At 44.6% G+C, this 15,338-nt stretch overlaps 3 protein-coding genes across 10 annotated transcripts; 1 reads left to right on the top strand and 2 right to left on the bottom strand.

Moving 5' to 3' along the window:
* Positions 1-20: 20 nt before the first annotated feature.
* LOC108630761 (uncharacterized protein DDB_G0287625) lies at positions 21-2,536 on the bottom strand. Of its 5 annotated transcripts, none has more exons than XM_018034248.2 (5): positions 2,404-2,536; positions 1,481-1,897; positions 780-1,379; positions 529-690; positions 21-470 (listed from the first exon to the last, which is right to left on the bottom strand). In XM_018034248.2, the coding sequence occupies exons 2-5, from the start codon at positions 1,844-1,846 to the stop codon at positions 282-284; spliced, it is 1,317 nt and encodes a 438-aa protein (XP_017889737.1). In that variant the 5' UTR covers positions 1,847-1,897; positions 2,404-2,536; the 3' UTR covers positions 21-281. The 5 variants fall into 5 exon arrangements, with proteins under 5 accessions (XP_017889737.1, XP_026674077.1, XP_017889736.1 ...); XM_026818276.1 differs by lacking the exon at positions 2,404-2,536 and adding an exon at positions 2,240-2,362; XM_018034247.2 differs by lacking the exon at positions 2,404-2,536 and adding an exon at positions 1,954-2,201 and having other exon boundaries at positions 529-687.
* A 502-nt stretch (positions 2,537-3,038) lies between these two features.
* Positions 3,039-6,334, top strand: LOC108630740 (golgin subfamily A member 7). The gene is made up of 3 exons (XM_018034209.2): positions 3,039-3,230; positions 3,587-3,751; positions 4,023-6,334. Exons 1-3 carry the CDS (start codon positions 3,222-3,224, stop codon positions 4,311-4,313), a joined length of 465 nt encoding a protein of 154 aa, XP_017889698.1. The 5' UTR covers positions 3,039-3,221; the 3' UTR covers positions 4,314-6,334.
* A 337-nt stretch (positions 6,335-6,671) lies between these two features.
* Positions 6,672-15,128, bottom strand: Pde6 (phosphodiesterase 6). 4 transcript variants are annotated; one of them, XM_018034207.2, is made up of 14 exons: positions 13,744-15,128; positions 13,519-13,640; positions 12,488-12,723; positions 11,896-12,206; positions 11,325-11,558; positions 10,898-11,252; positions 10,661-10,830; positions 10,381-10,603; positions 10,176-10,250; positions 10,067-10,105; positions 9,694-9,975; positions 9,229-9,605; positions 8,721-9,157; positions 6,672-8,644 (listed from the first exon to the last, which is right to left on the bottom strand). In XM_018034207.2, exons 3-14 carry the CDS (start codon positions 12,539-12,541, stop codon positions 8,007-8,009), a joined length of 3,195 nt encoding a protein of 1,064 aa, XP_017889696.1. In that variant the 5' UTR covers positions 12,542-12,723; positions 13,519-13,640; positions 13,744-15,128; the 3' UTR covers positions 6,672-8,006. The 4 variants fall into 4 exon arrangements, with proteins under 4 accessions (XP_017889696.1, XP_017889695.1, XP_017889697.1 ...); XM_018034206.2 differs by having other exon boundaries at positions 13,519-13,612; XM_018034208.2 differs by having other exon boundaries at positions 13,519-14,077; positions 14,206-15,128.
* Between the last annotated feature and the right edge of the window lie 210 nt (positions 15,129-15,338).

Genomic DNA, 15,338 nt, shown 5'->3' with positions numbered 1-15,338 from the left:
AAAATATCGATCCATCACAGTTTCTATTTAACGTGCCATCTGTATTTATTAGTTTAGAGGGGCCAATGTAACAACATTGAACATACAAATTAAAATTGACGTACAGATATAATACATGGAATCAGGCTATCCTTTGTCAACAACATTACATAAATGTACGTCAATACATATAAGATGTTATTTTTACATTTAAAAAAAAGTTTAATATTTTGTTGAATAAAGTTTAATGCAGACAATGGAAAACTTGTTAGATGAAGCACAGTAACATTTTATAACCACTCCTACTGCAAAATACATTCATTTTTAGACTTCACTTTTGTATTCTTAGCTTCGCCCGCTCCTTGTGGACCTGAATGATTGTTTGTTGGGGATCTTGAGATTGTATCTGGTGCGTAAGCGTTGTTTTGTAGAACCTCACGCGATTTTAAATTTTCGTTGTGCATCCATGACCACTCTGCGTGTGCGTTAGGCTACAAAGAAGCAAGATGTAATGGTTAAAAACTAAGACTGTCGTCGTTCCATATTTACCATATTTGGAATCATTCCGGGGGTTCCCGTACGGTGTGACTGATTTTGGTTGTACCCCACAGGCGGTTGAGGAAGAGGGCCATGTACCGAACTGGTAGTAGGTAATACTGGATACAACGTCTGTCCAGTTGCGATGAAGTCAAGTTGTGGAGCACTTGGCTGCTATAAGAAGTACATATCATAAATTCCTTACGTTCTTTTCTTCCCTTTGAACAGGATAAGTACACTTTTATTTTTGTTTGGCGGATTACCAGTTGCCTTTCATGTTGAAAATTAGATTCATTGATATGCATATTACGTGACGTATTTTGTTCATTTACGTTTCTCTTATCGTAATTTCTGAACGGAAGTCTACATTGGTTAGTAAAGTGACGGTATTCACCACATTTCTCACATTTATTACCCCAAGCAGGACAGCGTTTCATGGGGTGTTTTGTATTGCACCTCCAGCAGTTTCTTTTGAATTGTTGAGTATTATTCTCCCAATTAGTGTTACTACACGAACTAGTAGTTGATTCACGATCATCGTCAGAATTGTTATTGTCGTTTCTTTTAGGAACAGTTTTGTTTCTGCTCACATTATTATTGGGAGTTGTTTTAATATCATTTTTATTGTTTTCAGTCGACGTATTCTTAGTATCATCATTGTTCTTCTTTTCTTTAAATGTATCTTGTTTTCTTTCCGAAGCCTCAGCTACGTGTTTGTTCCAAATTGTTATTAATTTTGGTAAGTCAAGATTTTCTTCTTTAAAGAGTTTTTTTCTTAGGCGGCCGTCCTTTACTTCAAGAATTATTTTGTCTCGAATTAAACTATCTTTAATTTCTCCGAATTTACAAGGGGCTGCCAATCTCTGAAAAAGAGTAAAATTTCAATAGCATGTATAATACGAATATTTTTGAAAGAATGTTATAGAACTTGAGCAGAATTCAAAAAAGGTTTCAAATAACTTACTTGTAAATGATTAGCGTACTTTGCGATAGATCCAGTTGTTCTTTCTGCTGTAAAGAACTTGTACCTATTCGTAACTTCATTTTCAGGAACATCATGAGATTCACTATGAACACCGAAGTGTTCATCAAGGTTTGTTAACAACATAGTAATATTATTTTTATTTATCATATTTTCAATTATTTTGTTCACAATTTTTATACCAAATTCTCCTATGTATTGTTTTAAAAAAAACATTTTTTTCTCTTCCGATTCATTTTTACAATTCACACCTAAATATACTAAGAAATCCATTTTCCAATCTTTCCAATTCTCCTTTATATTCCCACTATCCGACAGTGGGCTTGGTGGTCGTACAATTAATTCCATTTTCGAAGATGCTACTAACTGCTTATTTTTATGTCTGTGAGGTATCAACGCCTGAAACAAAGGAGAAATAAGTCATTGTTCTCTTATCTATTGTTCTGTTGTTCTACTTTTCTGATTTCATCATTCTGCATTCCTTTTAATTGATACAATTTAAGAAGATAAACAGATCGTCGAAGGTAAGTGACGATTTGCGATAAATGAGGTCAAAATCTGTCATAAACGATATAAAGAAATTTGTTGCGGATAGATGATTGAAGTGTGAACAATATAGACCAAAGTTATTTATCATACTATATCTTATTTAATATAAATGTAATAAGTACGTGAAAATATGAATTTTACAAAATATAAATAAATGACGGGTGGTTTGCAATTAACACGTTCAGTATGGACCTGCGTGCTTCAATATTTCAAAACTGACAACATTTAGACTACGTATTGGCCATGTTGATCGTGATGTATTACGAAACTTTGTAGCACAAGCAGAGAGGACTTTCCTCTCTGGTACAAGTCTGGTACAAACGATCTATAAAAATAGAATAAGTTTTTTTACTTACTGAATCGAGGATAATTACACTATCAACGTTCACTACACTGAATTTAAGGAACTTTATTTAATCGTCTGTGCTAATCGTGACTCACTGTCTTTCTTGCCTTTCTTGCAGTGTCTTGCACTGTCTTGCACGCACTCTGACACTCTGGCCGCCAGACTCTGGCGGTGGCGTAGTTCTTTGTTTTGTATATAGTTAGAAATGCATATCAGATTAGTTGGGTGATTCCCCGTCAGTTATCAGTAACCAGGTTAGTCAACATTATAAAGATTTATTATCTAATGTTCATGAAAATATTAATATACTTACTACAAAGCATCAGCTATTAGAGAAAATACAAATCTTTCGTTAAATCGAATGTTCGAATTCTAGGTATCTAAATTAAAACGTGTCTCAAGATCTTTGTTTCTTACTCTGTTCGCCGGTCTATTTAAAGATTGCTAACATAACTATAAAGAAGAGGCTCACACTTAACACAGTTGTAACAGTTTATGTTAGAAATTCTTAAAATCAATTTTGAAATAATACCATATGATTCGCATTGTTTTACATAAAATTTGACACTCGCGGACTTGTATTTTTATTCCGATTACAGTTTCCATGCGTGCGTGCGCATGCTTCATGGCGGCGGTGTTGTGCCGTAGTGGCCGTAGTCGTCGGGCGTCGGGTCCGAGGTCTGAGTGTCGTTCTCCGCGATTTCTCAACAAAAGATCCCGCCGTTCGTCTATCAGCCGCGTTTTTATCGACTTGCACCGCGTTCGACTAACAAGTCGAGGTTGTTTTCGGCAGACCTGTTTTAACAAATCGCCAAGACGAAGCTCAAAATGCCACTGGTAAGTGTGCCCACCTTTCGTCACGGTATCTCTCTCCGTCTTTTCACCATTGGCCTCTCACCGAAGCACCGTCGTTACGTCGTTGCTCTCGGTCTATCATTTACTCCATATTCGATCATCGGATCTTCCACTTTCGTTTTCACGTTTGATCGTCGACGATTCACTTTTCTTCGCGTACGATTTTCAACACATTGGGTGCGGTTTTTGTTGGTTATAGACTAATCCGAAATCCGAATGTCGTGCTCGAAAACAAATACGATCACCGACAGACATTGAAAGAAAGTAAACGAGTGCGATGACAAGAGCGTCGATCGTTGAGATGTTCGAACATAATGTTTATTGGATCTGTTTATTAGGGCAATCACGCTGCCCTTACACCCCTGGAGGATATGTCAGCTGGTCGGGGGCAGGCAGGTGGGGGGCCTCCACCGAATTGTCAAAAAGTTTTTATACAACGTGACTACAGCGAAGGCACTATGGTTAAGTTTCAAACACAATTTCCCACGGAACTCGAAAGCAGAGTATGTATCGAGAAAATAGTTCATTCCCTTTTTTAAAATCGTACACTTCTTTACATTTGTTTTGTTACGCTTCCTTATGTATTTTTATACGATTTCCTGCGATTTTAACCATCAGCTTGTGTTAACGTGTGTGGCGTAGGATCGGATTATTGGAAAAATGTTTAGCAAGCTCCTTTGTTCGCCCAATTAGCTGTTGTTCGTCTCGATTAGCCGAGCGGCGATTTATATTCTATTTATAGGAAACTTTTTGCTGTCTTATTCCCCAATTTAGCTGGACAGACAGTCGTTCGAGTTCACGATCAAGCAGTTGAACAACTACTTCGCCGAAGCAGAACGAGCTACTTGTTCCACGTATTGCGAAGGCTGCCTGGCTTGTCTCACTGGTTATCTAATTTACATATGTACAGAGACTCATTACGAGAAGTGTTTAAGAAAAGTGGCAAAGTTCGTTAGTGAACAAAATGACAGAGTCTACAAGCCGCGCGGGCTTTTACTAACGGATCCGACAATGCGCGGCCTTAGGCTAATAGAAATTTCGGTACTGGACAGACCTGCGTCGTGACTGCAAATTAGCCGATCCAGGGAATTCTTCATGTGACTACGCGCACTTTTGCTACATTTTTGGGATTGCTGAACCCACGTGAGAGCCGATGAGTGTCTCTGGACGTAACATTTCGTTCAGGTTCCGATCCTATCTTATCGTTTTTTGTTTGTGCAACGTGAATGGTTCGGTAAACATACACGCGACTATACTTTTGCCAAACACCCTTCGTCGACTTCGATCGCGCGAGCAACACTCGCCTCGACTCTCTCGTGTTCCGGCGCTAACTTTGTTTCGCCATCTTGGAGCACACGCAATGTTCGAAGTACACAGGGTTTGCCAGCGAAAACGAGAATTACGTAGTTAATTTTTCTTTGCATGTACGTTCATCGATCAACGAAAACGATTGTATCCAGTGTTCAAATTGAGATTGATCGAAACGCGAACGTGCATTGTATAATTTCAATTTTATATGCGTACAACAATGTACCAGTGTAAGCGACCGATGCAAACAAGCCAGATGCGTATACTCGTTTTGCCTAACGAACGCGTACGATTAGAAACGCACGAGTCTCGTATTCGCATCAGGTTTGTTTGCGCGTCGATTAATATTTAAGCAGTTTTTTTACCGTTCTCTCGAACATTTTATTCGTTATTCGCATTTATATAACGAAAGCGACGGTGCGCGAATCACATCCGAATTTGATTCCCGGTTCGCAGGCTCGGAGCCGAGTCTCGGAACTGATTCAACGAACAACGTCAAGTACTGAAAAACGTTTATTCGCCTCGCTGCAAGTTTCGAAAACGCTTCATTGAACTTCGTTCCAGCTTCTCTTCCGCGTTGGTATCTTCCGCGATGCTTCTGTTCCGTGAATTATATTACTCTCGTCATACCTGTGAAACACACCTACGCGCGACACCAGCCCAGGGATACGTTCGCCGTGGATGGAACGCTTCTTCGGAACAAATCATTCTGATTCGATCGAAATTGACGGCACAAGTATTTGCGCTAAGGATTCTCCGTTGGATTGGCTAACGAAAAAAGGAAAAACAACAACAGGAAAAGAACGTTGAAACCCGATATGGAAATAGGTGATCGACTAATTAGATTATAATTGTATCGAATCGATGCGACGGTGCGAGCATCGTGATCAAGGACGGAGAAGTCCGATTCACCGATCCAATGGTGCCGGTTGCATGTACGTACATAACTGTACCGTGTGTCGTATGCGTGATACGTAATATATTATATGTAAATCGTTTTGTTTTTTTATATTTTTCTACGAAGTACGCGCGAGGCCCGGGATTTATATTTTCTCGCCTGCTCACCTTTCTCTTGACGGATCCTTCCCTCTGGTTTGATGCGTTTAACGGGACTCGGTGAATGATCTCAAACGAAAAGCCACGAAACATTTTATCGTTGTTGTAACCACGACTGACGAGAGTGAGAGACGTTTCGACGGCTGTTTCAGTGTCCAGATATACTTACCGCAACGACGAAAGCGAACATTCAGTTTCTTTTTTATTCGTATACAGGATACGCTCGGCCTCGTCCTTGGTCACGACGATTATAAATGGAGCCTGCTCTATGTAATTGTGCGACAAGGTGAATGAATCTTGCGAAATAGCCGCGCCACTGCCTCGACACTTTTATTTTTCGTTGTTTCGTTCCCGTACGAATGATATTTAAACGAGGAGCTCTCTCGTTGCACGTAGAAGGTACAATTCTTCGTCCGATGAAACAAATTTTGTCGAACAGTGCCGTAGTATTAAGCGTGGTCAGGCTCTACTTTATTCTGTTCTCTCTCTGTGCGACCGAACGTTGCGCAACGTGTAAATAGCGAATTACAACCGTCGACACACGGAGTATCGGGAGAAATGAAAATGTTGAAGAGGAAGAAGAAAACGACAACCAAGTTCGTTATACTTAATTTAATCGTAGGACCAAAACGTTTGACGATTCGTTACTGTGTAAAGGACACCATCGTTCGAGTGTAATTTCTAAATGTTTTAATAATAAAATGCTGCGTAAAATTGACGAAGACGGAAGACCGTGTACTCCGAAGCTCAACGACGGATGATTCCAATAAGTAGTAAGTTGCACGTTTCGCGAGCCACCGATCATCAGGGTTTATCATCGCCTACAAGCATTTTTCCACGAGTTATCGATAACCATTGAGAGTTACATTCCTACCATGGATCGTCGGTGGCTCGTGATCATCATTACTATTAGAAACGTTTCGTTTACATCGAATGTCTTAATGTTTCTTATTTTCATTTGTAATTTATGTTTTAAATTTTTACCTTTTGATCGTTACAGATATTAATTAATTATGAGAATTATTTATTTAGGAAAATGAAGAATTAAAGAGACTGTTGCGCTTTGAGCACATTCAGATTTTATTTTATCGTGTGCGATAATCTCTGACAGACATGTTTGTACAGAGCAGCTATATCAAAAGACGAGAAATCGATCCGACTTTTTTCATGTTCACTTTTAAAAACACTTCATTCGCATCGTTCCAGACATGTTTTAATTGATCCTCGCGCATAGTATAACGTAAAGTTCGGCCGCTTGTGCGTGTATATCGCTCACACTTATACTTTCTCGTTTCGTAAAGAAATACGTACCTATTTTACCTGTTAGGTCGTTGCCACGCGTCAAACGATTCCGTACGATTTGATCGTTGAAACTTTATTGAACGAAAAATTCATCGAACTCTGTTCCTTCATATTCGATTATTATTTGACGAAAGAAATATAGAAAAATATAAAGATTCCGCTTGTCCGATGCGCAGAAACAAGAGAAAAGAGGAAATAGAATACGCGCGTATATCCTTGAGTGCGATATTATTCGAATTTATTAGCTGCGTCAGGGACGCGATTTTTGGAGCGATCGAATGACGCAACGGAACGATCAATTCAATAATAATTGTAGGCATCGATCCGTGGTCCGTTCGCCCGGTGGTATTGCCAACAGATTTCGCGTAGTCGTCTTTAGAACCAACGCGTGAGATTCGAAGTGTAACGAGAGTTCAACGTTCTTATCTCGTTTTCTTTGGTATAAAAAAATGCCCATCTTTCGGCCACTGTCTTACTCCCTTCTTTTTCATAGAAATTAACGTATCCTACGTCCCTTTCTATCCGTCGATTCTATCCACGAGATGATTATCCTAATAAGATATCGAGAGATATTATACAAAAAAGATTGTCAAAATTTAATTCCGTGCGTTTTTCTCCGTGTCGCGAAAGTCGTTTTACTCGTCGCTCTTCTAACTATCTAGCCTAGCCGTTGTTGACTAACAGCTCGACGCGCTGCTGCTGCCTAAAGACTAAATAGTCTCGTTGCGATTAAAATCTGCAGGCTTCGAGCTTCGACTCGCTTATTCGTCCGTTCGGTGGCAAAAACGTCGATTTCGTACATTGCTTCTGTACCTACTACTTAATTTTTGATTTCTCGAGACGAGGCGAGGGTGAGTAGGTAATTCCGGAGAACCCCCAGGGTAACTATACGGTGCTCCTTCACGGTACATTCATTGTACACACGGTTTATCTTCGTAAATTCTCTTCCCCGAGTCACTTCTAAGCTCATGGATCGATGACCAAAGAATAGTCGAAGATCAGCAATTTAATAGACTCCCTTGTGTCTACGAGCGATCGTTTCTCCTTCCGTCATTCCGGTATGCTCTCGAGAGTGCTCGATGAGGTAAGCCGTCAAATGAGGAGGCACAACTTGTTGCGGCTCTTTCTTTCAGGTATCAACGCCTTCGATTTGGCGGGGTCCTCGGGAGCGCTTCTAGCGTAGAGCGACCTACTGATCCGGTGCCTGACGCCTTTGCTCAACGTGCGGCTTCCTTTCCTTAGAGAAGCGAACTTTCCTAACGAGGATTTGTCGGGAGCCGCCTCTTTCTTGTCCGCGTGAGCGCAGTTCAATGTCGTAACTGTGAACTCGATGTCCTTGGGCTCGAGGGAGACGAACTCTTCGACGGGTTCGTCGATGGTGTCGCGGTCGATCCACGTGAGACCCATTTCGACCTTCTCGGCGAGGTCCTGCCAGTGCTTCCGGTTTTCCATGGTGCCCTCGTATAGCGGCATGATCCATGGGAACGTGTCCGAGAGGACTTTGTACAGCGGCAGGCAGATCACGTCGATGAAACCTACTTGCATTTGAGGAAGTTCGTCCCGTCTCTCGCGGTCCATCATAGCGACCGGTTGTTGATTCAATTGGAGACGCTCCAGGTCTCCCTGGTCGAAGAATTCGTCCGCGACCAGTTTGGCGACTCGGTGCTGCACGTCCCACGGTTTCGCGATCGCGCTTACGTCGCAGGCAGTCATCATCATTCCGCAAAGCACTGAAAATGAGAAATAAAGTGTAAATGCGATGCACGTTCGTTCATCGGCGAGGGTTTAACGACGAACTCGTCTCACGTTCTTTCTTCTCTTCGCTCTGCCAGTCGAACTCGCCCTCGTCGATCAGCTCCATGAATCTGTTCTTCTTCTTAAAGTAAACCGCCAGATCGGTGGAAAGAATCGCGCTCTCGACAACTTTCATCACTTTCCTGTAGTCCTCCATGGACAAGCTCTGGAAGATATTATTGCTGTCCGAATTCAGAATCATGACACACTGATCGAAGTGATGGTGCTCCATAGTACTCGTCGAGTAGAGAATAGCCAACGGGGATTCGGTCTTGGTTTGAAACGCGTTGTTGGTGCCTCGATGATCCAAATCGTGGCATAGACAGGCCACCAAGAGTCCGAGGATTTCAAGGTCGGTCATAAATTGCTCCATCTTACCGGTCTTCAACATCGCGAACATCGTTTGAGCAACGTTCAACGCGTGCCTCCAATTGTGGTACTTCACCGGTCTAGAAAATTTTCATACCACGAACTGCACTTTCCTTATTAATTTACGACGATAGACTAAGTATTGCCGTACCTGTAATTCTTTTTCACGCTGAGAACCCATCTGCAAAGAACCTCGTAGGGAATGTGGAACTTTTGAATCAAATCGCATTGCTTGAACATTCTGATCGTTGCCCGGCAGGTGTCTTCGTCGGTGAGGTCGAAGTCGATGAAGGTGAAACTGTAGAGATTGTAGGATTCCGCGGAAGGTATAGGTTCGCTCGTTAATTTCTGCGTGTCGTCTGTGCTGGCCGTCGCGTGATAGCTCAAACACTCCAGAGCCACTTTCTGCTTGGCCATCAGCTTGCAGGCCGACTCGTACATCTGCGTGTTGTGGATCCCGAGACCGCAGAATATAGCGAACGCCTCGAAGATCGATACGTCGGAGTCCGTGAAGGACGTCCCGTTGTCCTAAAAGAAATTGATCGTAGGCGTTGAACGATGGAGAGACTGGTCATCTCGCGGATAAGACATGGCGATAAGAGAGATAGAGGATCACCTTGTTGATCAATTGAGCGACGCCGATCACCGTCCTCTGTCCATTGGCTATGGGCATGCAGAGGATGCTCTTGATGGGTTCGCTTCCGGATTGAACGACGTCCTTTTTAAGCCACGTGGTCACGTCGCCGATGTTGAGAATCTGACCAGTAGCGGCGACGTACCTCGCGATCTGTCCCAGGGGGTTCGACAGATCCGCCCCGCTAGGTCTGTACACTTTAGCTTCTTGAGATTCGTTGTCCATTTCAAACATCGTGGTAAATTTATTAGCCTCGTTCGATGGCTGAGAAGGAAAAATAAATTTTGGCACGAAACGAAGCATCGTAAGCGAATCGAAAATTCGGAGATCTATCGGGACCTTCACATATACTCACGTGTTGTTGGAAAATGTCCTCTATCTCGATATTATTGCTCTGAGCCGACAAGAAAGAAAAGGATCATGAAACGTGCGAATCTCGAGTAATGCGTGCCGGTCACACTCACCTCTCTCCTCGACAATGGTTTCCGGGTCTCCTGCGTCGACTTCCCCGGCCTTTCGACGATCTTTTCGAGATGTCCCTGAAACGAAACGTCTCTTATTATACTCCCCATCGATCCTTCGGTAAACTAAAGAGCACTTTGCGCTCTGTGGACAGATCGGATTAAGATCAATTTGGTCGAAAGTCTTTACTCGTTCGAACGAACTCACCGCCTCGCCGCAATCGAGATCCAGAAGATACACGGCGCATCTCTCGCACTTCAAAAGTTCCTTCGCCTCGGTCATGATTTTCGTGACCAGACACTCGAGATTGTTCTGCTCCTCGAATATGTTTCGGGCTAGGTTCAAGAGTATCTGGTTCCTACGGTACTCCTGCACGGACAGCTCGAAGAGCTGCGCATTCTGTATACCGATCCCGCAAAATGTCAGATATCTGGAATCGTTTATCTTTCGTAGACGTTATCGAAATAAACGGGTATCGATCGTTTACCTCTGAAATACCTCGACGTCCTTGCGGGTAAACTCGTTGCTACCGTTAGTCTTATTTATAATCTGTGCAACTCCGATCACGTCTCCCTCGTAATTGCATATGGGCATCGAGAGAATCAGCGTCGTTTTGTACCCGGTTCTCATGTCGATCGAACTGTTGAATCGAGGATCCTACAAAAGATATGCCCAAGGACAAGCCGTTTACTTTCGGACCGTCTCGCGAGTGTATCTTCCAAACCTTGTAAGCGTCTTTGATGTTAATGATCTCCTTAGTCTGAGCCACGTAGCCGGCGATCCCGACTCCGAATGGTATCTTGATCTCTTCGTTCTTCGCTCTCTGTATGGCTTCGTTCAATTCCGTGTCTTGCGTCACGTCGAACAGTTTGGCAACCAGATACCTGTCCTCCAAAGGTCCCTTGGCCAGGAAAAGGCTTCCGCGGTCCGCGTGCGTTAGCAAGCCAACGTTCACCAGTATCTTGTGACAGAGAACGTTGATGTCCAGCTCGTTGGCCACGTCCCTGATCAGCTCCATGAAAAGATCGCTCTCGTCCAGCCTGTTCAGCTCTTCCCGTCGTCCCATCAACGAGAACGTCCTGAGTGTAACGATTCTCGAGTAGTTTCGCTTGGAAATTATTCCCGAGAGCGAAATGAAACAGTCGAATCACCTGCTTGGGCTTTTGCTTCGCTTCGCCGGCGAGCTAGAGGCCAGCCAAGTTTGAAACAGATCGGACGTGACGCTGTTACGTTTGCTCCGACTCAGAAGATTCTCTTCCTGTTGTATACTCTTCGCCGGGGACCTGGCCCGAGGTACGACGTATCCTTGAAGCCGTTGCCGAAGCTCGAGGCTGGCGTTCTCGCGGAACCAGGCCTCCGCCGCATCCGGATACGCTTCGAGATACCTTGTCGAAAAATCGTTCGCGATCGGTACAAAGTATAAAGATCCCGTCTAAAGTTTCGCGTACAAACTGTATCTCGTTTTGTAACAAGTAGCTCGTTCGAAACTTTCGCGAAACGAGCTATAATGATATTAGAAATTAAGTGCGTGGGAAACTTAGAACACTCCGCGTTTCTACCTTCGAATGCTAGGCAATTTATTTGCGAGAGAGTTGCGTCCTTCGGGAGTAGCGCTGGTGATTCAATTTGGAATTCGAGTTTCGATTACTTTATCATGTAAATTGTTTTAAGCGAAAACCGATAATGATGATCTACGTAGAATGAGAATGTAACTCGGTTTACCTGCCGACCCTCTCCATAGTGAGTCCATCGTCCTCGTCGTATTCGTGAATAGTGTCCTGGCAGGTGATCTTCTTGTTCCTACAGATCCTGACGATATCGTTGTCCTTCGCGTCAGTCTTGATGCTGGTACTTAAAGATAATTTTGATTCTCTCCGCGGCTTATCAGGATCGACGCTCGAAGCGGGTTCCGATCCTCTCGGATTCGGCGAACGCACCAACTGGCACTCGCTTCGCTCCGGCGACTTCGAGGACGTAGGTTTCGTCGAAATTTTCATCGTCTCGAACTTTTCTATATCATCGTTCCGATTCACCTATAGGATTTTTCGAACTTTCAACACGCGATCCTCTATTTCTCTTTCAAAGTCTATTTGCTAATCACCGACTCGTTCGTCGCACGACGAACTTTTTATTTCCGCTTTACCATTTTTCCATCTGCGTTTTAATCATTTTTCCAACTAATCCGATCACGGTTTCTCGATGTTTGAAAATAATTAATCGTGTATTTAACTTCCTTTCGTACTAATTTTATTCCCGATCCTTTCGGCATTTTCATTTATTTCCATTTGTTTCCGTTTTTCTAGGATTAGCGTACCTCTGTATGTTTCGCCTCCGGCAACTCTTCGTCCACTTCGTCTTCGGACTCCATATCATCTTACGTCTGAATTAATTACCATTGAGTGTCGCGACGGTAGCCTGCATCGTCTGTTGGCTTGAACGCGCGGGACCCTTTGGGAAAACGAGGTGAGAGGACACTTCGCATTGTAACCCCGCGCTTTGTTAAACTTTACGGGACGCGCCGAGTCGTCGGGAGTCCCAGCCGCGCGGTACCTGAAAACCAGTTATTCCTTTCGCGGGCCGCCTCTGATAACAGAATTCACCGTCGCACTTTCCTCGCCCCTGTTCTATATTCATGAAACGTATTAAATTCCTGGGAAAGAACCGAGTGAAAAGAGTTATAAATAGTCGCGATTAACCTTTTATGGCGCAGACACGTCTCCCGAAGAGATTCCCCTTTTGTTCAAGTCTTTACACTCCACCTTTTTCACGCGGTTTTTCGGTAACGCGAAATCACATCCACCTAACTTCGATCTCTCACTAATCCTGGCAAAAAGTCGAATGCGATACGTAACGCGCGATAAAGTGACGGGGAAGTAATAAAAACTTTTTGCCAATGATATTTAATGCTGAGGTAACTTGCTCATCGATCCTGTCGCTCGTTTCTTTCGCGCGGAACTGTTCTAAAAAAGATACCACGCGATCTTTCGTCGCGAACGTATCTTGCGTAATTCCCGAGCCGCGCGCCGCGTCCCCGCTCGCTAGGATCGAAGGGAACGACTCCCACGGGAAATCCACGTCTAATCACTGAATTATGAAAGTACGCGATCTGATATTCAACGGGCCGTTCGTCGTCCCCGTCGAAAATAGCCGGCTGCACCGCCGGACGACGCGTTCATCCGTTAAATCTACGTCTACTTTTGCCCGCGACGCTACCCTTTTCCAATTAGCCCTCGATGTACCGTGAAAATAACGCTGCAACCCACAGCTTTTTCTTTTTTTCTTCTCATCTCTGTTCTTACACCCCCCCGGTCGCCCCGTTTATTATAAGTTCCAAACCGAACTCACCCTCGCGTGGCCGACGATGTTTTTCTCGAACTTCTGGAAAAACATTTCCCTCTTGGCAGGAAACGGGTCTTCGTTTCTCTGGACGATCGTTCCCCTGGCATAGAATTTAAACGTCGGTTTTTCTACGAGACAGACAGCCACTACGCTCGATCCTTCAGAAATCGTATTGCGATCCTGCGATCGTAGGATCGATCATTCCCGCGCGCGTATTACACAATGTATTACCTATATCGCGCGAGGCCACGCTGCGCCGATGCCTCTTTGAGAGTTCGTCCTCTTCGACCGTGTCTCTCAAGTGTGCGCTCGCCGCTTTTGCTGCATCCCTGGATCTGCACTCGGCCGAGAATTAATCGTTTGTGCAGCCCCGTCCGTCCTCCGTGGTCCTTAATAATAACTTGCCGAAGAACGTTCAAATATTTTTCTCATTAGACTTGGGATAATCGGCACGTTGGATATTCCCGGCTGGGTTTCGGTTTATTCGTGTCAGGAATCGAACCCTCCGTTATTCGAGGCACGTTTTCCCTCGTTTTCCTCTCTCTTCGTTGTTCACGCGAGAGCCCTGAAAATAGTACCGGTCTCGATCCAACGAAGATCAACTTCGATTCGCACTCCTCGTTTTCTTAACACGCCAACGGAGCTTTGAGAACAGTCGTAAAATGAGCCCGTAAAAACCGCAGTGGAACGCACCGTTCTCGATCAGACGACCACCGATGGTTGTTATTTTCGGCTCGGAAGTTTGGAAATCAAAACCGACAGTAACGCGGGACAATGTCTCTCGTTATTAATCGCTGCTCTACGTTATAATAATCGAGCTGATTCCGCGGTCTTCTAATCGATCTCGAGGCGGTACTCGCTGCACCGTGCACGCTGTTCGTCCTGCTCCTCATGATCCTGGCTGTGCCGCCGGTGCTCCCGGAACGATGTCACCAGCCTCGATTACGTGAGCGTCAAGGATTGCTTCGACGTTCTTATGAGACACTTCCCAAGATGTTCCTTATATTTTCCTTTTTAACCATTATTTCGTCACACGTTCTTGAAACATACTTGGCCGGAAGATTAACTGTCCGCTCCGCAATCGACGATGTAATACATTTGTTCAACAGTATTCGTATATCGCATCGTCTCTTACACGACGAACGCGACCGCAACTGCTTCCCCGTAAAACGAATCTAACTGTTAAGCCGATTCACTTCCCCGGACAATAGCAAGAACAATCGCCAGTCGCTGCATCACATCTCCTGTCAGCGATCTCTGTTACGCTTTAGAAAGATTCCAATCGATGTCCCGAGTCGTGGTCGCTCGACTAGTATAGTTCCTTTCAATTCACGGTCGCTTCCTCCTCACGCACATGTCAACGGTACGATCGACTGGCGAACGGAGTACGCGCGCAATGGGGTGGACGAGGAATCGGCGACTGCTGGATCGGTCGAAAGCTCCCAGCTTACTGAAGCCAGGCCAGCCAGCCGACGACGGGTGTTCGCAAAACGCGGAGCTTTCGGTTGCGTCTGTGTCGCCTGCTGAGCGTGTGGGCGTGTATCGTATCTCTCCGTGTTCGTGTGCGCTTGTGCGCCGTTGGAACGCGGAAGCTGGTGCGCGAGCTTCGATGTTCCTTCGGGGAGCCTCGTGTGTCCGCGGCGATACGCGTGTCCGTGTTCGTTCGACGCACACGCGGAACGTTGCACCGTCACACGCGCGCAGGTGCGCGTACAGATCTGTTCGCGGTCGTCTTTTCGGTAGCTACCGAACGTACTCTCGCGTACCACCAGGCCGTCGGGACCAACATTGACCGGTGGCGGTGTCTTAATATGTAGGTCTCGGAT

The sequence above is a fragment of the Ceratina calcarata genome, unplaced genomic scaffold, assembly GCF_001652005.2.
Source record: "Ceratina calcarata isolate Rehan_Ccalc_2016 unplaced genomic scaffold, ASM165200v1 scaffold78.2, whole genome shotgun sequence".
NCBI classification, from domain to species: Eukaryota; Metazoa; Arthropoda; class Insecta; order Hymenoptera; family Apidae; genus Ceratina; species Ceratina calcarata.
This window is presented reverse-complemented; position numbering and strand designations above follow the sequence as displayed.